The sequence below is a fragment of the Penicillium nucicola genome (genome assembly GCF_028828085.1).
Source record: "Penicillium nucicola strain IBT 29836 chromosome Unknown utg000002l, whole genome shotgun sequence".
NCBI classification, from domain to species: Eukaryota; Fungi; Ascomycota; class Eurotiomycetes; order Eurotiales; family Aspergillaceae; genus Penicillium; species Penicillium nucicola.
In genome coordinates, this window is record NW_026643126.1 from 3502614 (window position 1) to 3523918 (window position 21305).

The following is a 21305-nucleotide window of genomic DNA, read 5'->3' on the forward strand; positions in this document are numbered from 1 at the left end:
TCAATGGAAATAAGCATATAGGAAACAGATTTTAGTTGATAGGTGACTATATACATATCCGATCTAGCGGAAACCCTTCAAAATAAACCCCTAAGAATCATCATCTCTCACATCCAACCGTCACGGCCGTGACAGCTTCATGTGACGGTTCACATCCTTATAAAGCAAATAACGGAACTTCCCAGGACCACCAGCATAGCAAGCCTGCGGACAGAAAGCACGCAGCCACATGAAATCACCGGCCTCAACCTCGACCCAATCCTGATTGAGACGGTAAACGGCCTTACCCTCCAGCACGTAAAGACCATGCTCCATAACATGCGTCTCAGCAAAAGGAATGACACCACCGGGCTCGAACGTCACGATAGTGACATGCATATCATGGCGCAAGTCCAACGGATCCACAAAGCGAGTCGTCGCCCACGCCCCATTAGTATCGGGCATCACTGTCGGCGCGATCTCCTTCTCGTTCAGGAACAGCGGGGTCGGGTACTCCAGACCGTCAACGGCCTCGTAGGCCTTGCGGACCCAATGGAAGCGCGCGGTCTCGACGCCCTCGTTGCGGAGCGTCCAGCCGCTCTTGGGCGGCAGGTATGCGTATCCGCCTTCGGTGAGGTTGTGCGTTTCGCCGTCGAGCGTGACGGTGATTTGGCCTTCGACGACGAAGAGCACGCCTTGGGCGCTGTCGTCGAGCTCGGCTCGGTCACTGCCGCCGCCGGGTTGGACTTCCATAATGTATTGCGAGAAGGTTTCGGCGAAGCCGGAGAGTGGGCGGGCGATTACCCATAACCGGGTCTTGTCCCAGAAGGGGAGGAAGCTTGTTACGATGTCGCTGAATGTGCCTTTGGGGATGACGGTGTAGGCTTCGGTGAACATGGCACGGTCGGTCAGGAGCTGGGTCTGCGGTGGCAGGCCACCGGTTGGTGCATAGTAGGCACCGATCTTCTTATCGTTGCCCATGGCGGGGTAATTTGGATGGAGAGTGGGATGTTACTTTGGAGGAGAGGGGGGTGGGAGAGGAGAGAAAGGCAAGTTTAATTGAGAAAGCTAGGCTATGGGGAGATACGGCACATTTAATGGAATCTTGGAAGTTCCCCGACACGGCGTTGGCCGAGTACTCGGCTTGGACCGACGGTTCCAGCCGTTATGTTCATTGCGGGAAACCTCCGACCTCGGGGAAGGGCGAGACCGCCTGCTGGATCTGGCTCTACCGCCCGGAAATCACGAGACACAAGTGGTTGATCTTGGTAATGCGGGCAGAATGACTAGCGTATTTGTCCTCCACAATTACAAGATAACGTGACTGTATCAGATTTAAGCGATTAGATGGCTATTCCGGGGAATCCCAGTCAATTGAGTCAGTATGATCTAGTATTGCCGAGGTAGAGATCTCAATTGACTGAAGTATAGATGAAAACCATCAATTTGTTTTGAGCCTTCATCAACATCGTAGATATCCATTATGAGAAAGAGCTTATAACAATAAAAAAACAGCAAACTCAGTGAATAGACTAACTTCCACACAAGGTTCGGCATCGGGCCGATAAAATTATCACGAGACTAACTAGACCATAATAATATATTGAACAATAAAGGCCGGGTCATTACCACACCTCCTATTCAATGCAGAATTTCAAGTGCAAAGAAAGAAACAAACACACCCAAGACGCCAGGGTATAAACCGTCATTACATCATAAGATCACACAAACAATCAGAACCAAGACACCTACGCCCACACAACGATATAACGTCACCAGATAGAGCCAACCGTTGAAACCCATGGTCCATGGTACAGAATCGAACAGAACACGCTTGTCAAGCTAAACGCCATCTTGAATGAACAAGAATAAGGAAGAATCCCTCAAAAGATATCCTCTGGCCACTGATAATCCTCCAGACCCCCAAGAAGACGGACAGAGCCCGGCTCAGGTGAGAGGAGGGCAGAAGGCTCGGGACACGATATCGGTCTCTTGGTCGGTGACTTGTTCTTATTTTGGGTGACTGTGGCAGCGTTCATGCGCAGTTCTTTTGGGAGAGGCGGGACAGGAGGGACGTCCTCGTTTCGTGTTAGACCATAGCCGTAGCCTCGCTGATAACCCCGGGGAGCCTTTGAGGGAGAAGCGCGTGGGCTACGGTCTGGGTTCAGAGTTCTATGGGACTGGAGGTAGAAGGAGCGATGGGAGTCGGGCTGATTGGTGGGGGTGGTTGGCAGGGGCGAGAACCAGACATCGGTATTAGTCCGGTCTGAGGTGGTTGATTTGGTGCGCATATTTGGTGCGCTTGGTCTCATGCGGACGGGGGTGGAGGGCTTTGAATTTGGTGAGCGACTGGTCGTGGAGAGTCTTCGGGATTGGACAGAGTGAGACCTTTTGTTGATTTTGTTGCGGTCTGCGCCGCTTTCGTTGTTGATGTTCTTTGAGATGTCTTTGTCGACCTTTTCTGTGAGTGAAGTGAGACCGACGTTGTCGATGGCTTGTTTGCGCTTAGCAGAGCCTGGGCTTTCGCCTACTTCGGACTTGTGCCATTTCGCCTTGTTCGGGGGACTGAGAAGACCGCAGTCGATCAATTCGTCAAAGTCGTATTCGGGTTCGAGGTTGGCGTCACCGCAGTCCGTCTGACTGGGCTGAGAAGGGCTCCGACTATCGACTGGTTCAGGATTGGGTGACTTCCGCTTACGGGAAGAGCTGTTCTTACCCATTGACGACGGCCGGGCCTCTTTCGAGCGGCGTCTTGGAGTTTTGGCCGCAGCCGGGCTTCGAGCTGGGCGTGGCTCTTCAAACGAGAAGCTTTCTCGGTCTTCCATAGGTGGCAGGGCGGTCACCGTCACTCTGGTCTCATTAGACTCGGATGCCTCTGCTTGCTGATCCAGAAGTCTCTCCGATGGGAGACTAGGAAGAGCTCCGGGGACGAACTTCCTTGGGAATGATGCAGGATCAATCTCCGTATTGAGAGGCTTCGAAGATGGCGTCGGGACTGGTGTCCGCTCCTCATTCCCAGTCAAGTCACGGAGCTCCCGTCGAGCACGAAGTAGCTTCTCTTCAAGATTGCTGACTTTCTTGAGTAACTTTGCTTGGCGCGACATTTCTCGACGCGAGGGTTGTTTGCGTAAACCAGTAGGCTCAGACTCGTCCGAAGTCCTGTCGCAGTAGACCGCAGGGGCAGTAGAAGGCGATTCATGAGGCTTGTTGAAGAGATTCATACGCAGATCCTGCAAAGAGGAGCGTTTCGAAGCCGAGGAGTCAGAGCGCGATGGCACAGCCCGATCACCATGGTCAACGGAATGACAACGCGAATCCTTGACAGGCGAGCTATTCTCCATCTTCTCCTGAATAGCCTGCCAAGTATGGTCGGCATGAGAGGTACTGACACCATGGGTCTGGGTATATGAGCCCTTATTGGTACCCTTGTAACCAGCCTTCTTCAATTCCGCATAAGCAGCCTCAGCCTGATTGATAACATCTTTCTGGGGCGACTTGTTCACATCCTCAGAATTCTTGCTCCAACCACCAAACGGATTAAACGCCGAGGCAATAGCCTTCCCGAAGCGGAAAATCCCAGACGAGCGGTTCGGCCCAGCGGGCTTCTGATCACGAAAAAAAATACTCGGCGGCTTCTCACTGACACTATCACTCATAGTAGCCTCCACAAAACGAGAGGTCCGACCACGGCGTTGATGACGGGGACTGGAAGCAGACGCAGAAGCAGCGGCATGTCTCGCGCGCAGCGAGGCCAAAGACCCACGAGGGGACGCCCGCGGTGACGCCCGCGGCGAAGCCTTATATCCAGGTCCAGTATTACTGGCACTCAAATTGCCATTTTCGGTCCGGGCGACGCGGCGGTCATTCGCGCCATCGCCAGAACCAGGAACATAGTCTGCCGCTTCATCGGGCAAAGGCCAATCATTGGACTTGCGGCGCTTGGCCAGGTTTGCCATGAGCGACCGGTATTCATCCTGGTCTGCCTCTTCGGCGTCGTCAAATTGGCCAGACACGTCCGAGCTCCAGTCGTAGTTGTTGTCGTCATCGCTGGAGCGCATGTGTTTGCGCGAGGAGCGCTGCGCGGGGCTTGGGTCATGGTCCATTCTGGACTTGGACTTGGACTTGGACTGGGGCTCGCGGGTGATCTGGAGTGGCGGCGGGTTGGTCAGTTCCGTTTCTTCTTATTCTGGTGGAATCCCTTCCGTGGGGATTCGGGCAAGGAGTCTGGATACTGGATACTGGATGCCATACCTTTGCGGTGGGTGTGTCCTTTGGCATCCCTGCTCCGCGCGCCCTTGTTGAGGGAGAGATATAGACTGGGTGAAGGGGGCTTTACTGTAGCATACAGCACAGAAGTGGAATATTTAAAAAGAAGGGAAGCGAGTGGGCAAATGTGCAAATGTCCTGGTTTGTTTACATACTCCGCACTTGCCAAGGGGCAAGTTTGTTGTGGTACCCAGTACCCGAGCCACCCGCACTTCGCCCACGGTTAGCCAAGTACCCGCTACATGGAGGAAATATAGAATGTTCCCTGAATTATTTGCATATTATTTACTGTCCTCGCATGCCTTGCGGGGGATTCAGTATGTTCGATCAGTCCGCGTGTCTCCAACATGTGTGGGGAGGAATGCAGATACTGTTTACATCTACGATCACTTCATACCTTGACGTTGAATTCAGACATGCTACGTGGGTGCACAAGGCTCGAAGAACATGCTAGGTATCAAGAACATGTCAACCGCCGACATGAAGGGTAGATTAGGCCACTTCGAGGGTTCAAAGCAAGGGAGGCCACCGCAACATTGAACATCTCAATGCAGTTTCATAATGAGACCCGCTCTGATGTCCATAAACAAAACACAAAAACACTATGCCGCCCTTTTAAACATCCATAAGCCAGCCCATAACAGAAAAGGAGACATAAAAATGAGAAAACACGAAGAAACAAAGGAAACATAAACCCCGAGGACCGAAAACTCCCTATATATCATATAAACCATCCCAGGGGACGCCCAAGTCGGGAAGGGATGGATGGCATTTCCCTAATTTCACTGCTCGGGGGTGAAAGGAGCAGTGCGCCTTGCGCTTGGCAAGAGGGGAATCAAGAATGGTATATTGTATAGCTCTGTAAATCTTAGAAATGATGCGATGGGGAAGGGATCACACGCTTCCTCTTCGTGAAGAGAAGGCTGCGTCATGCATCGAGGATTCTAGGGTTCAAAATGTAGCAGTGAGGAAAATCATGACATGTACAATAAATGCAAGTGACCGTGTCAGGATCCGGCCCATTGACTAGTTCATCGGTCATCAAGCAAGTCCAATGCGAGTAAGTTGTGCTCAGCCATCCGGCCAAGGCACGTCAATTCAAGTGGGCGGAGGGGCTTTCTGGACAGTGCGGCCGTTGGCACGCTTGTAGGACATTTCGATGCCCATTTCAGCCATCAATGCAGCCCTACTCTCTGCAGCGAAATCGCGATACGCTGTGGGGTAAGGCTCAGCATCTGGCCGCATCCCATTCTGCATAGCACGTTCATCAAGACCAAATGAGTCTTCGTGGGATCGCTTTCCGTATGCCGGACCAGTCTGGTATAGCATGCGCTTCCCGGAAACGTTGTCGTACCCTGAACTGGGAGACGTGCATTCCACGGAGGGAACAAGCTGGTTGGCATATTCATTGGGCAGGGTCTTTAATGGTGGTAATGCTGATACCATACTTGGGGTCTGAGTACGCGACACTGCTGCTTGTGGCACTGGGTGGTAGAGATTTGAGTCTGGCATTCGGGTTTCCGTGCGTGATTCCACACGGAGATCCATGGTAGTCGGTACTTTTGGCGGCTCCATGCGAGGGTCCATGTAATATGGTGCTTTAGGCGGCGGTTCCATGTGGTAAGAAGTCACAGACGGCTTCGGATAGCCCGTTCGTTGTTCGGGTATCCGAGGCGCCATGGGATACCCACCAGGTGTACCTTCGTATTCCGAGGTGTTTGATTGATTTCGAATTTGCGCATATGTATGTTGCGGTGAATACATCCCTGCGGATACAGCTGGCGGAGGTGTAGGAGGCATGTGCGGAGCCGGGTAGTGAGTAGGCGTAGAGCCAAATGAGAGGTGTGATTGATATGAAGGTGTTTGTGAGTGGGGTATGGGCGCAGGTGGCATGGGTCTCTGGTAAGGTTGCGGGCATTGGAAGCCATAGTCTGGTGCGGATGGTCGTCTATCCGGTGGTATATACCCATATGGCGATTCCACGACGCTGCCATTGCTATTGGATCGGGGACGGTCCATCGCAGCCGCATAGCGATCCGGTGTCGAGAATCGGTCTGTTGGGCGAGCGTAGACACCGGTGCGTTCTTCGTCGAATTCATAATCCTCCTCTCGCTTGTCTCCCCGGCGTCTCATGCGCACATCACGACGAATACGAACACGGCAGCCCTGCTCGGCAATGATGCGGCTTAGGGAGGTGCTGGTGGCCAGGCCCGGGAACTTCTTCGCACTATATACGGTGAATGGGATGGACTTGACCTCGAGACGGAAATGCAGGAATGCTTGAGGCGAATCTGGCTTCGCTCCACCGACCGGAGCAACCTGGCTAGGCAGAGGTAGATTCGAGTCTCGATCGGCGTCTTTGGCGTCCTTGATCTCTTCGTATAGGTGGAAGTTCAGCCGATAGCGTCCTTCATGACGAACCGATAGATCTGGGAAGATAAAATAACCCGCTTGCGATGGACGGTCGAGATACGCGATGCCGGCGACTGGCACACCCGTCAAGACCGGGCACGATGGCGGCCCAGATACCCGCCCGTGGGCGATCGGGCGTGCAGTATCCAAGGTTGCGTAGAGGAAGAAGTTCGCGTTGTAGGCAAAGGTAATATCGGTCTGGTGGGCTTCGTTGTTGGGATCGGACTCGAAGATACGAAGTTCGACCACGGGCGGCGGGTCAACAGGGCGACGGTCGGCCGATGCTATACGAGATGTTTTAGCCAACACGACCGCGACGACTCGAATCCTGAGGACTTACACTTTGCTCCTGCACCACAGGCTCTGGCTCGCTCCGGCTGTTGCATCACGCTCAATTTGTAGGTGAGCTGTTTGCCTTCACGAGTAATCCGGCTGACCGAGTGCTCGGTCTCATTGTGAGGCGGCATGATGGGTGGTCTGCTCGCCATTTTCGATCGGATTGACGCTGGTCTTCGTAGCGATCCCAAGTATTCTGCCGGGCGCAAGACCGGACGGAGAGCGATTCGGTTCGATCCCACAATATCCAAGACCAGCTTCCAAAGTCACCAGAGAGTATGGGGGATTCAACGTTATTCCCCCTGGCAGAACATGCCTCCAAAAGTCAGAACAGGCTTGTGAAGGTCGCAGAGATGAAAAGCAGAGAGAAAGAGAGGGGGAGCAGTGACACACTAGTGGGTAACTGACTTGTAATGGCTTGTAATTTATTTTCTTGTTTTGTCAAAAGTTCGAGGAAATGCTCTCGATGATAATAGGAGAAGAACATATTCGGATTATCTTATAATCTTACTATTAGAATACCCAAATTATCCAACTTACAACCCATGCAATAGTCCAACTGAACAGGGATTAGCATGTGAATTCCACGTTACCCACAGAGTCCCAGTCCAACGGACCGGAGACCCCTATCCGCACCTTTATTCTCACTTGAATCTCTCTGTCGATATCCTATGGAAGATCCTGCGACCCTCACCATGGAACCTTCAGGTTGGGTCAGTGGGCTTACCAATCAGAGACTTGGAGGCAAATAACTTACCAGTGCCATGAACGACTAACTTGATTTGTGTATTGTGTATGAGATCGACATTACATGGCATTCTCTGAGCCTGGGACATGTCTGCTTCGAAACCCTACTGTGGACTATCTGGACGGTACATGTACACTGTACACTGAGGACAGTCCAGTTGGTATAGTTGTTGTATTTCCCCGAAACAATCACTCGGGGAACTCGTATGAGGCCCTCTGCATTAGTTCCTCTTCCAGATCGGTCTATACTTTGGTCTTCTATAATTCTCATCAATGACTATCCTGTGATATTTTGGTACCCATAAATCACTCCTCAAGAAAACCATCATTCCGAAGTGATATTCTGGACCCGACATACTGTACTTGCCACCGTTGCATGCGATTCTTCGTGGCGCTGGTGATCGTCTGCACTGTCTGCACTGTCTGCACTCGATCGACGCACCTCGATCGGCCTCGATTGACTTTTTTGTTTGCCTGGTTTTCTGATTCTGGATTTGGGTTAATTTACAACAGATCAAGCAAAGGACAAGTACGAGACAATCTAGTGGCTTGGAAGTCCTTGGGGTTATACAGCAAGCCACAATTGAACATCATGCCACTGCGTTTTCCGTGCATGCACAACGGCTACGATAAAATAATCATCTGCTTATCACTGACGTGATCACTTAATGTTGTGCTGAGAATCTGACTGTCAGCCCTGATTATGGTTTGCCCTGGACCGTGAACTCCTCAGCAACAGGTGTTTCCACCGTAGGTCATCCTGTAGTAACCAACACTCGCGAAAGGAATGGAGTTAGCGACATCCAGGAAGTAATAGTGAACAGCACTGTAATTTTAAGTTCTAGTTCTAGACGGTGTGTACTCCGTACAGTAATGTTATATCCATCCCCTCCCCTTCCCCCAGGCCTAGTCCCCATCCGAAATAGCCCAAAGTCTCTTTCAGGCAGGAGTCTCAACTGTTGCACATAAGGGTATGCAAACGCAACCGATTACTGGTCGAAATTCCGACTCCCTACGTAGCACTCCGTCCCTACACCCTCGACGTTGTGTGTCGGGTCCGGAACCCCTGTCCCAAGGATCGGTAGTGACTGAGCCTGGGTGCCGTCTTTCTTTATTCGGGGTATGTGTTCCGAACGGGTGACTGCTTCAATGAGTTAGTGCTCCAGTCGGATCGAGGGTACGAGGCTGCTTTGTGCGGCTGGACTACAGTAGCGGGATCAACCCTGGGACAGCGGTCGCATCAGGCGCTAGGCGAGACGGTTCGCAGATTACTGTACAGTACAGGCACAAGGGCTGGAGTTACATGTATACCGTAGAACGGAACAGATAGGGCACACTGACGCGGAAATGGGGGCGATGGATGGGGTTCATTGGCGTGGCTGTGCCGCTACTGCAGGTATGTTTGTTGCGTCTGATTTGGATGGAACGGCACGAAGTACGTTGGGTGTGTTACTGTAGACATAGGGTGAGGCAGAGACTACATTTGACACCATCTGGATATCAAGCAATGCAGGCCGTTCATCCTCTCCCGGTTAAATGGTCCGATTGTACATATATGTTGACCGAATACCTGGCACTCGGGACGACTTAATTTCCACGATGACCTTGCATGAGATGCGACCTGTCATTTGTTGTAAGCGAAAGACTAAGTCCAGACTAAGTCGGTTTAATCCTTACGCTGCCACGTGGAACTAGTTCTTCTCGGAGTTCATCATTGGACGAGATATCAGGTCTGTACTTTACTGTACTGTTGTTAGTTGCGAGATCTGCCGAGGTCGAATGGCATGATTGAGAGAGGTCTGTTAACATAGGTTGATCACCACACTACTGTGCAGTACATATGGATTATCGAAATGGTCTACTGTATCCCAGGGTCTGTGGCAATTCCCCCCACTCCTTGCGGAACAAAAGTACACTTGTACGAGCTTGTACCAACTAAGTGTAACTGGCTTTCCGTCGATGATTCAATCCAGCGTGAATGATCTACCCGTCCCAGCTGTCTGGAAAGGAATCCCAGTATACAGTAGATAGTGAACATCATCTGGACCCTCCTTCAAACACTCTTCCTACAGTACTGTAAATTGTACTGTAGCTCAAACTTCAGTGATATCACTTAACACATCTTTCTTGGCTCAGCATCGTCTTATAACCTTCCTATTTAGGAATATCCATGTGACACGCGGGTTTCAGCCGACAATCACTTGAAAGTATACCTGATTGGAGCGAAACAGGTTTGCTCAAGCTAAAGACACTATGCGCTTGAGGGAACTAGCTTGTTTGGGAAACTGTAAGCAAATCATTTCTACTGTATATTGTAGGGCGTAGCCCACACTCTTGAAGTACTGCACCGCAGGAGTATGTCTATGTCAGATCATCGAGGCTTCTCGCATGGTTTGCACAGAGCATTGGACTATAATGATTCAAGCCTGATATTGAAAATTGGGCCTTGTCATTGTCTTACAGACCTGGCAAGCAGAAATATATTGTTGCATTCATTGACAGTATCCTCATCTCATGTAGTACTCAATCAGGAAATATATTAAAGACAGCCGAAGAACGACACCATCCCAGACAAGTCGTAGGAATTCTAGTAGTCACAAAACAAAAACCACCGAGAATCTCGAATATCTGATATAGAACTGATATACAAGTGAACCTCGATTCCGCGAACCCCAAGCCTGTGATTGGTCCGGAGTCCACGAATAATCGCGACACGACCAAGCCGCGACTCTCCTCCTGTCACTCCTATGGATCTGCTAACAGTCCTACCTGGCTTCCAAACAAAACCATATCAACACCTTCTCCCAGCTTTAGAGCGAACAAAAATCACCACCGTCGACCTACTCACCATCGAATTCCTCGAAATCGCGAAACGCGCCCATGTGCCCCCCGCAGACATTCGGCGGCTCTGCGACCGCGTTGTCGAGGCTCTCCATGCCGACATTGGCTTCGTTGAGTCCGAGCCCATTATAGAAGATTCAGACGGCGACGAAGATGAGGATGAAGAGTTGAATGCCAGTATACACCCGACTGGCCTAGCTCTTGGCCCTGCGACAAGCCGCACGACGTCACAATGGAATACGATCAGCACCCTGGACCCCGTGATGGACGACCTTCTCGGGGGTGGGATCCCGACGGGGTATATGGTTGAAATTACTGGGGAGAGGTATGTCCATGTGCATGTAGCAGATGCCGATCTCGAAGTTTCGCTGCTGGCCTGTTGGGTCTGACGATTGTATTTACATATAGTGGAAGTGGCAAGACCCAATTCCTCATGAGTCTATGTCTGGCTGTTCAGTTGCCGAAGCCGTATGGCCTCCGGCGTCGCGCATTATACATCTCGACTGAGCACCCGCTATCCACTCCCCGGCTTTCCCAGCTCATTGAATGCCACCCCATACTTTCGTCTTTGTCGGCCGAGGAGGCACCTTCACTGGAGGATATCCTGTCTATAAACGCCATGGACTTGGAGGCACAAGACCACATTTTGAATTACCAGCTTCCTGTTGCAATCCAACGCTACAATATTGGGCTGGTTATTATCGACTCGATAACTTCAAATTATCGTGCCGAACACTCCTCCACCGATGCCATAGCCCTGGCGACACGTACGAATGAGCTTGCGAAGCTGGGCCATATGTTACGCAACCTTGCTGTGGATCAAGATGTAGCAATTGTTGTCGCGAATCAAGTCTCTGATCGCTTCGATATGCCCGACGTGCCGGACGACCCAGATACTGATGATGAGTCTGCGTCACAAGAACAAATGCCGAGCCAAACTGCAGAAGATATGGAGGGTTCTGATCCGACGACTGAGCTTTCAAAGTCACAACCTCCAATGTCAGAACCTGCAATGCCGCAGCCTCAAATGGCTCAGCCCTCAATGTCCCAACCAGTGAACATGGAATATGAAAGTACTCAACAAGCACCGTCCGATTCTCAAGACCCGCCTTCATCCTCTGCCATGACTTCTTCTCAATTCTACGGAGATCACGACGAAAATACATTCCAACAGACACATTGTGACACAGACCTCACGTTCAAACAAGCAACAAGTGTCCATCTCCAAGAACGATTCTTCACCGGCTGGGGCGATGACTTCTCACCCCATGCCTCCCTCAAAAATCCAGCTATGGGGATATTCTGGTCAAGCCAGATTGCTTGTCGTATTGCATTGAAGAAAGAGGAATCTAGATTCGGAGTTCCAGCGCATGACGTTTTATACCCGACATTTACAGCAGAAACAGCAGAAAAAACAGAAACCAGCTCAGAACTTCCAGACGAAAAACCCATCACGGCGTCTGAATTCATGCGGTCTTCCCAGGAACAACCCGACACTAGCAAAGACGTCGAGCCCGCTGCAATCCCCGCCCCGGAGTTCAAGGAAAGAAAAAGAAAAACCCCCGATGCCCAGCCCGGTTCTCCAGATGCAACAGCCCGAAACCCAGATCCACATTCCCAAGATCAAGATCTCGAATACCTCCCCGACCGCGTCACAAGGAGAACAATGAAACTAGTCTTTGCACCCTGGGCAGGACCGACAGAGCACGAACCAGAAGATCTCCTACCATCAACCCCACCAGGAAGATCCGCCGAGCCACAGACCGACGAAGTGGACTTCGAAATCTGGGCCGGCGGACTGCGGAGCGTCAGTTTCGAATGAATGATTCATCTATCTGCCCTAGGCAGAATGGGCCACGATCACAGCCCAGCCGTGATATTTTGTCGATATGCATTTACTTTTGAGCGGAGCATAGCACTATACCCATATTCCCTTCTCACGCTGCTTGACACTATACACACTACTGTATATATATATATATATATATATATAAAACAATGACAATGACAATATAAGTTAACGTTAAAACCAAGGCGATACATGCAATGCTTAGAAACGCCAAACCGGCAAGTGGCGGAAACGGGTCGACCCCGCAAAACCAAGTTTTGCCCAACAGTGTGACGTCGCTTTCCTTCTTCACTCCCCGGACTTGTCGTTCTGTCCATTCTCTTTCCCTTCCTGAAGAGGTGCAGATGCGATCCTTGCTTCGATTTCTCGACTCGTTGCATACTAGGACGACGCTGCAAGAAACTCCTTATCTGTCAGAGAGCGGTGTATCCGCGTGTTGAAAAGATGCACACGAGACCACTGCCGGGTTGGTCGATCGTGGACAACTAACTGGCACGCATGCTGTAGCCTGGTGCCTGCGCTTCAAGTCGGTTGGCTGCAGACTATCTCCTGTCTTGTTGCCCCTCCCTCCTACATACAGTATCTCCTATACTCGAAGGGATGTGTGTCCAAGGAGTGGAGGGTCTCGCGAAGACCAAGACAGGTCGAGTTGAACCAACGTTATTTTATTATCCGCCTGGCATACGTCTATGAAGTGTCGAGGATCTTGTCGATGAAAATGTACGACTACGAAGAAAAGGCGCCGATCACAGCGACAGGCAGCGAGAAGAAGAAAATATGAAAAAGAGAGAATACGCTTCCATTAACCACTGAGACAGGTGAACAAGAAAGAGAACCAAAGTCCTCCAGATGAACAAGATCATCACGTCCCCGTCATGCTATCGCCACATTTTTATGTGCTGTTGCACTAATCTCAATTCAGACATGCCTCCTTTTTCTTCCCCTTGAACCTCGACTTCCACCTCTACCATCACAAACTCAATCGAGAAGAAGAGTCAACTTGAACGAGCGTGACAAAGCGTGACAAGCATGACAGCGAAGATCTGACGAAGTGAAAAGCATCAAATTCGATCTATGTCTCGCCAAATCTCACAAACAAATCTCGATGTATCCGTGTATCTGTGCGGCACGCAAGAAGTATACACAAGATCTCACAAAGCGGCAGTCAAACTCGAAAAAAAAAAAAAATGCGATGAGATAAGACCAAGAGAGATGAAAGGGACGATGAAAACACCATCGAGGAGTCACACCCAAATCAAAAACCAGCAAACTAACAACTACCAGACTCTCTACTGAGCCTTGGCAACCATCTTGGAAGGAGGAATACCGATACCGTTGGTGTTACGGTAGAAGAGCACACCCTGGCTCTCACCAGTGGCACCCTCGGTGGGCTCGACGAAGTGGCAGACACGGGCAGAGGTCCAGAGGGCCTTGAAGAAGCCAGTCCAGCCGGTGTGGGCATCGCTGCGGTAGTGGTCACCCATGACCTTGCGGATGGCATCACTGGCCTCGTCGGCATTGTAGAAGGGGATGTTGCTGACATAGTGGTGCAGCACGTGGGTCTCGATGATGCCGTGGAGGATGTGGCGGCCGATGAAGCCGAAGTCACGGTCGATGGTTGCGGCGGCGCCGCGAGCGAAGTTCCAGGCTTCGGGCTGGTAGTGAGGAAGGGTGGGGTCGGTGTGCTGGAGGAAGGTGATGGCCACTGAGAGATGTTAGCTAATGCTCTTTCAAGGATGTTGGTGTGATATCACGGAGAGGAAGAAACTTACCGAGCCAGTGGTTAACCCACAGGTAGGGAATACCATACCAGACCAGCAGGTTGAGCCAACCGAAGTTGCTGCCGATGAAGTACAGAGCAGTGCCGGTGAGGAAGAGACCGAGGTCACTCAAGGCAATCAGCTTGGCATCCTTGGCCTCGTACAGAGGGGAAGCAGGGTTGAAGTGGTTGACACCACCGCCCCAGCCGTTGGCCTTGCCCTTGCCGCGGCCCTCGGGCTGCTTGGCGTGGTTGTTGTGGCCGGTGACGTTGGTGATGAGGTACATGGGCCAACCAAACAGCTGCTGGAGCAGGAGGTTGGAGGCAGTCAGAATGGGGGTCTCCTCCATGAGCTCGCCGAGTTCGTGGATGGTCTTGCCGACGCGGGTGGCGTACTGCTCACGGGTCTTGGGGATGAAGACCATGTCACGGGCGAGGTTACCAGTGGCCTTGTGGTGCTTTCCGTGGGAGATCTTCCACGAGAAGTAAGGGACCAGCAGGAGAGAGTGGCAGATCCAGCCGACGGTGTCGTTCAGGACCTTGGAGGGGGAGAAGGCCTGGTGGCCGCACTCGTGAGCGAGAACCCACACTCCGGTGGCGACGAGACCCTGCACGATTGTGTACAGAGTCCAGAGGGCGACACGAGCCGGAAGGAACGGCACAGTCTGGGGGGTGACATAGTTGTGGAAGAGGTAGAAGACCGAGGCCAGGATGGCCATGTCCCGGAAGACATAGTACAGACTGGTAACCGCGGAGCGGTGGAAGCAGTGGGCCGGGATGGCATCGCGGATCTGCTTAATGGTATAGTCGGGGATCTTGAACTCGTTGCCATATGTGTCCAGCATCTTGCTGGCCTCCTGCTCCGAGGCCATGGACGACAGAGAGGTCGACGAGGGCGACTGACGCGGGCTGTCGAAAGGTGAAGCCGAGACCGAGCTAGCCGTGGAGGACTCGGTGGCCGGGTTGCGGTTCAGCGCAACGCGCTTGGGGAGAGCAGTGGAAGACATGCTGAGTGCTGATGCTGGTGATATATAGGAAAAGAAAGACCGACGAATTCCCTCTCAACCCTAAAGCAAATGCGTCTAAGAGAGCAGTACTGAGGATGAATCAGACAACGTTGGGGGAGGGCTAGTGTCAAAGAGGTCTCACGTCTGGGAAAGGAGCCAGCAACAGCAAAGGGAATTCAAGCTAAATAACCAAGCCCCCAGACCAACGAGAGAGCAGACAATTGAAGAGAAGAAGGGAAAGCGAAGAAGGATAAAAATGAGCCCAGGGGTGTGTATTTTGCAATACCTCCCCGCAGTCATCCAGTATGGGCGGGACTGTATTGTGGTATTGCAAATACTGCGAACCCTCATTCTTTTCTTTTCTCTTCAGCTGTGTTGCTCAGTTTTTTTCCTTTTTTTTTTTTTTTCGCCCATTCAGCCACGCCACTTCAGCTCTGCAAATCTGATCCTGCTATTTTTCTTCTCTTTCTTCTAATGTCCCGGATCTCCCCGTCTCCATTCCCTCACGTCCATGTATACCCATATACCAATACTGTACTCAGTTCTTCACGGTGCCACCTTTCTAAACCCATTCGGGGTCCCCAACACTTTTACCCTTAATTTTCCAAGACTCCAAACAGCCAACACAAGGAATTAATTTAATCATGATCTATGTCCCGGTATACCTACAGTATTGTATGCATATAGCGACGGGAAGCGCAAGTTCCAGCCTATGACACTTCACATTACGGTGAAGCCCGTCTCCAGCACATGTGGAGATCGACATGCCTCGGGTCGTTCTCGTGTAACCGATTTCGTGTTGCAAGGATTGGCCTGACAGGTGGGCGCCAAAAGCAATTGTGGCAAGTGGGCTGTTGCCGTGTCCTTTTTGATCCTCGCTCTTGGCTGGTAAGTTATCTCGATGCATGTGATTCGGGGTTTGGGTCCCAACTTTTGTCCTGGAGGGATCCACCTTATAGTTCGTGAGATGGGCAGTGGGGATCGTGTATACGGCGTTTTCTGCTGTTTTGTTCTGTAATTGAGGTCTACGGTAGATTGTATCCTGCAGGCTCAATTTGGGGGGTGTTATGCAGCATCGTGGTACTCGGAAATCAGTACAGTAGATAGGACATGGAATGTCCCTGGAGATCGGACCATGCAATTGCAAGGGGGATCCCAAAGCGCTTGTTGGGATTTTGTTGGGCCCCACAAGTGAAAATAACACGGACACAAACTGTGCAAACATCTTTAATTTTCTTAGTTTCGCCACCTTAGATAAGATCTTATCTCCACCCGGATTCCACCCTGGGAAGTCTGAGGGATATGAACCAGACATATTGGGTTATTGATATTGATAGGCATGCTTGCGTGGATACTATACACTGCAGAGTACTGCACATGCTACTGTACTGTATTGTAGTTCGTGATCGTAGATCTCCTGCACCTCTTCTATCCATACACCCACCAATCACACTCGTCTCAACTAAATCTCAGCCCGACGTTCGGAATCAATTAACCAAGACCCTGCACCGGCAGGTCCCCCGGACGCACTCAAGCTCACCGTAGTCTTCCTCAGGTCAGGAAGAACAAGGACTGTCTCTCCATGATTCCGGTAATCAACTTCACACGGGACTGAGCGGCGAGACGGGACTGCTGCGTCCGCAGCAGGCGACGTAGGCAGCTGAGTCGACGGTGGAAAAAAGGTGCGGATTTCCAGGCCGGGCAGGAGGAGGTGTCCTGCTTTCTGGGGCAGGAGGAGGACCGTGAACCGGGTGGATTCGCCGTCGTGGGCGACGAAGTTGCCACGCCGCCGACCACCGAGTTGCCACTGTTCGGGGTTGGCGTGTAGCTCGTAGGAGCATTCGAGGGGCTGGTCGGCGGGTTCGGAGTCGCGGGTTGTTGGGGAGGACCAGCGGCGCGTGTGACGCAAGATGAGTTCGGCGGTGATCATTTCACCGACGGCTGCGTGGGTTGATGGTCCTGGTTGGAGGGTTGGTTGGAGTTGCAGTTCTGCTGTGTGCACGACTTGGATTTCTGGGACGTCGACGGGTATGATTATGCGGCGGGTTGGGATGGTTGGCTGACTAGGGAGGTGGATGGTTGGGTTGGTCTGCTTGCTGGTTAGTACAGGATAGAGGGCAGTGGTGATAGTTTGGGATGAGGCTTACTTTGTGCCATTCCTGTAGCCACTGCCGTACGTCTTCGGCGGGTTCTTTGAGTGCTCCTAGCAGGTCATCCCATCGTAGGCTTTTGTATGGTAGCATTTCTACCTCCCGGATGAGTCCAATGGCCTCCATGTCATTGGTGGTTAGCTGCGCACGGAAGCTGCTGACCATGTGCGATGTGAGCAGCGCTGCGTATTGACGGAATGGACTGGAGTTCATTGAGTCGGCGAACCGCCTCTCAATTGCGTCCAGGCATTCATCATCCACACATGTAAAATCAATGCTGAGACGCAGGCTGCGAGCCGCTGACTTGCCGGCATCGCCGCCATTCGGGCGGATTTTGTAGAGAAGCGATGCAGGCTGCTTGGGGAAGACGTCAAGGGCGACAGGGCCGTTGATGCCCGACTCCACGTTGTAGATGTCCGAGCTGGGCAGACTGCAGTTTGTGATACGCAGTGGAACCTGTATGGCAGGACTGACGGTAAATCGTGAGAACAGTAGCTCATCTTTAAAGATATCCTGAACATTAACCGAGATCGGAAGCGTGGAAAGAATATTGAATGACGAGGCTGAAGCGAATCGGCCTTGCTCGGTCTCGTATCCAATCTCTGCTCGCGCCGAGAGTGTGGTAAATGCCTCTTCCACAGTATAAGGAATGCGGAGCCGGACGAATGAGTGTGCCGCTAATTGCGTGAACTCGATGATACCAGACTCGGAGTTGGCATTCACCTCGAGCTTGCCATCCACAACTTCTGTCTCCGTAAGACGGAGTCGCAGACCTGCAGTAGCTGGTCGGACACGAATTGTGCCGCTCTTGATATTATTTCGTCCGCTATTGAGTTCCAATTCAAGCGTCCGCATTGATTCTAAATTGATCAAGTGTGGCGATACAATCTTTGCCTGAAGACCGTCGGCTGGAGGATAACAGTATATGTATGGTCGCTGATCGGCTTCCTCTGCATCTTCTGTTTCCCGGAAACCAGCGGGGAGAGCAGAGTCCTGTCCGTTATTATAGTGGAAGACAAGATTACCGGCCCTTAGCTCGAGACGGTCAACAAAGTATTTGCCTTGTAGCGTGGTCTGATCATGAGTTAGTTATCAATATCAACGGAAGAAACGAGCAGTACTTACCGAAGAGCCCATGAGAATCTGTGTCGATGAGGACTTCACCACGAATTTGGAAGAGCTCTCAACCCAGTGTTCAGAGTTCTGGGAGGTGTTTGCGCTGACTAGACGAGCCTTGAGAGAATCAACTTCAATCTGTCGACCTAGCAAGAACCGCAGTGATAGCTGAATCTGGAAACCATCCCGATCATCAAACAGTAGAATGGCTGGTTCGACCTTGAGGTCTGCGAAGAAGTCCGTCAAAGAAGCCGGAATGTCTTTCTGAAGAGCCCCAGATGCCTCAAACAAATCGCTAACATGTCCATCCAACAATTCCTGCTCAATCGAGGGCACCGAATTGACCAAGGTCTTCTGCCTCGCTGACAATTGCGCCTGCGCATATGAAGCAAATTTGGAAAGTAATCGTAGCATCATCCGAACGTAGTCTTCGTTCCGCTTCAGTTCCTTCAGGCACCGAGCGTGGAGTTCCAACATGCTTCCTTCCAGGATAACCCAGAATTTAGTACCGTAGAATGGAGCCATCCGATGGAAATAAGAAGCTGCTGACTCGTAGTCCTTCTGCCGATATCGTAGGATGGCGATCTCAGCCAGGGCTGATTCGACAGAGTTGACGCGGTTTGCTGCCATGTGGTGACGGATCATTCGGTCTGTAAGATCCTCATAGACCGATAAATAAGCATCCTTTGAACCTAGTGCAGCTTTGAGGCTAGGAAGTTCAATGCCCACAAGCGATGATTGCTTCGGTTTGGAGTCTGTCTCTGACTTGGAGTTATCATCATCTAATGAGACCTCGGCCAAAGCACTCGCCCCAGAACGATGCCGGTCATCGAAGAGAAGACCAAGATCGTTCCAGCTCTCTGCCCAGCCCCGTCTCTGAGCAATTTCTACCAGCGAGCGTCGTGCAAGCAGCAACAACTCCGCCCTGCCGGATGACAACTGTTCAGAACCGGTCTTTTGTGTAATAACAGGCGCAGGCTGAGGGTGATCCAAGGTCGACCGACGCTGCAGCAAGCCCACATTATCAGAAATATCCTGGGTTACTGGTCGACCAGGGCGACCGCCTGCCGCACCAATAAGTGAACTTGTGCGACGAGGCACGTTAGCCTGAGAATCCGCAGCCGTGACAGCAGCCGCTTCGCTGCTTTTGGCGACGGCATGCAAAGAAGACTCGGGCAAACTGAGAGTTGGAGTGGACGTCTGGCTCAATACCTGGAAAGCCACCAAGAATGCCCAGGAGGAGACAAGGTTGTTGATAACATCGGTCTTGCTATCATGGGCTACATCAGCCAGCCCAGTTTGGAGATCAAAGCGGAGCGTACGTGCAGCTAGACCGATGAACTCTGTTGATCTTCTACAGATCTCGGATAGCAAAATGAGATCCTCGGGCTTCTTTTTGTCCGTTTTGCCTGACTTGCCGTCGGCCGCAGTCTCAGTGCCAGGAAGCGAGGGTGCGCGTGCAGCTCGGAGCAGTAGAGTCAGCTGCCGAGCGAAGATGTATGTACGGAAATCAAAGATGGAGATGTCGCTTGCTAAGATCATTTCCCGGTAGGGCATCTTATTGGCATTGAGTGGGAATTCCTCCGGCTGGAGCATTGTGAATGGACTGGCATCGGTTTCGTCCGAAGCACCACTCTCCAATGCCTTCTTAGCCCTCTCTGTCCAGTTATTACTGGTAGTCAAGAGTGCACCACCATGCTGATCACCACTTCCCTCGAGCTGATCCCGGATAGCTGCGTCCAAGCCAACCCCTAACTCATCATACCCAGCCAATGCATCTTCAAAGAGGCCCACATTCTCGAAACCCCTGGCCAGACCTTCTTTGAGGATGAAGAACGTGCAAAAGTTCCATCCAGGCAGGCTACGCTGAGAGTCTTTTTCTTTGATATCCTCTTCATACTGAGCCACACGGAGATCGAAAGATGCCAATATGCCATTCTTCATCTTATCGATCAGGTCTTCCAATTGTTCATTCAACTCGGGAGACTTGATCCCGGGCTTCGAAAGACGCAATTGACCTACCCGGTCTGTAGCGGACTTGGACGTGCCATTGAAGTCGGCTTTCACCTTCTCAAGCACAGAGGTTGAGCCTCGACCCCATTTAGAGGTAGACACGGCTGCTTTCTCCGCAGCTTCACTGTCCGGCACCACGTGTAGAATCAACCACTCAAACGCATCGTGCTTTTCCTGACTGGCAATCGCAGACTGCGAGCTCTGCGAAGGCGCATTGGCCTTGATCCATTCACGCAGGTTCCGTCGTGCCGTCGCCTTGTAGGTTTCGTTGTCGTCGCAACGGAGGAGGTAAACCTTCAGATACGGCGTCTGCCGTAGACCGGGTATCTGATGTCGGCGGTGGGCGATTGCGCCGGGAACAGCATCGCTAGAAGACTTTCGCTCGTTCGATTCTTGCGCGGGGGTGAAGCCAATGCGGAGAGACTCAATCGACCGCACGGGGCGGGTTGGCGATTTCCAGTGGAGATTCTTTAGGGGAAGTTTTGCTTCGATAACTGGTTGTATAAGCGGAAACAAACCAGATGGATCCGTGTATTCAACTGTGAGTAGGTCATTAGTTAGTGCGAGCCTTGGTCTCAATCATCATAGGCGTACCTGTTACATTGCTCGAAGCTGCCTGTGAAGGGTCCATGATTTCCCAGGCGAATTCGGGAAGCGGCCTTTTTATATGCAGAGCATTCCGCTGAAATTGAGACTGTAGAGGAGCTTGCACGCGACTCCTGTGAGCTCGGAGAAATGTCGCGGGGTGAGGTGTTTCGGAGACATGTGTTGACTTGGACGGCCGGAGTCTTGGCGTTCTCCTGAGTTGATGCTCCGCTACAGTTAATAAG

General features: G+C 51.7%; 6 protein-coding genes across 6 annotated transcripts; 1 reads left to right on the forward strand and 5 right to left on the reverse strand.

Moving 5' to 3' along the window:
• Nucleotides 1–120: 120 nt before the first annotated feature.
• N7511_003076 (uncharacterized protein) lies at nt 121–960 on the reverse strand (the record flags this gene model as incomplete). The annotated part of the gene is made up of 1 exon (XM_057125501.1): nt 121–960. The coding sequence occupies one exon, from the start codon at nt 958–960 to the stop codon at nt 121–123; it is 840 nt and encodes a 279-aa protein (XP_056987660.1).
• Nucleotides 961–1862: 902 nt separating this feature from the next.
• On the reverse strand, nt 1863–4082 carry N7511_003077 (putative nuclear RNA binding protein; the record flags this gene model as incomplete). Its single annotated transcript, XM_057125502.1, has 1 exon — nt 1863–4082. One exon carries the CDS (start codon nt 4080–4082, stop codon nt 1863–1865), a length of 2220 nt encoding a protein of 739 aa, XP_056987661.1.
• A 1261-nt stretch (nt 4083–5343) lies between these two features.
• On the reverse strand, nt 5344–7145 carry veA (sexual development activator VeA; the record flags this gene model as incomplete). The annotated part of the gene is made up of 2 exons (XM_057125503.1): nt 5344–6941; nt 6998–7145. The coding sequence occupies 2 exons, from the start codon at nt 7143–7145 to the stop codon at nt 5344–5346; spliced, it is 1746 nt and encodes a 581-aa protein (XP_056987662.1).
• A 3342-nt stretch (nt 7146–10487) lies between these two features.
• Nucleotides 10488–12403, forward strand: N7511_003079 (putative DNA repair protein (Rad57); the record flags this gene model as incomplete). Its single annotated transcript, XM_057125504.1, has 2 exons — nt 10488–10906; nt 10990–12403. 2 exons carry the CDS (start codon nt 10488–10490, stop codon nt 12401–12403), a joined length of 1833 nt encoding a protein of 610 aa, XP_056987663.1.
• Nucleotides 12404–13719: 1316 nt separating this feature from the next.
• On the reverse strand, nt 13720–15196 carry N7511_003080 (oleate delta-12 desaturase odeA; the record flags this gene model as incomplete). Its single annotated transcript, XM_057125505.1, has 2 exons — nt 13720–14135; nt 14203–15196. 2 exons carry the CDS (start codon nt 15194–15196, stop codon nt 13720–13722), a joined length of 1410 nt encoding a protein of 469 aa, XP_056987664.1.
• Nucleotides 15197–16658: 1462 nt separating this feature from the next.
• N7511_003081 (putative TMEM1 family protein) lies at nt 16659–21106 on the reverse strand (the record flags this gene model as incomplete). Its single annotated transcript, XM_057125506.1, has 4 exons — nt 16659–17285; nt 17344–18420; nt 18472–21014; nt 21070–21106. The coding sequence occupies 4 exons, from the start codon at nt 21104–21106 to the stop codon at nt 16659–16661; spliced, it is 4284 nt and encodes a 1427-aa protein (XP_056987665.1).
• Nucleotides 21107–21305: the final 199 nt, after the last annotated feature.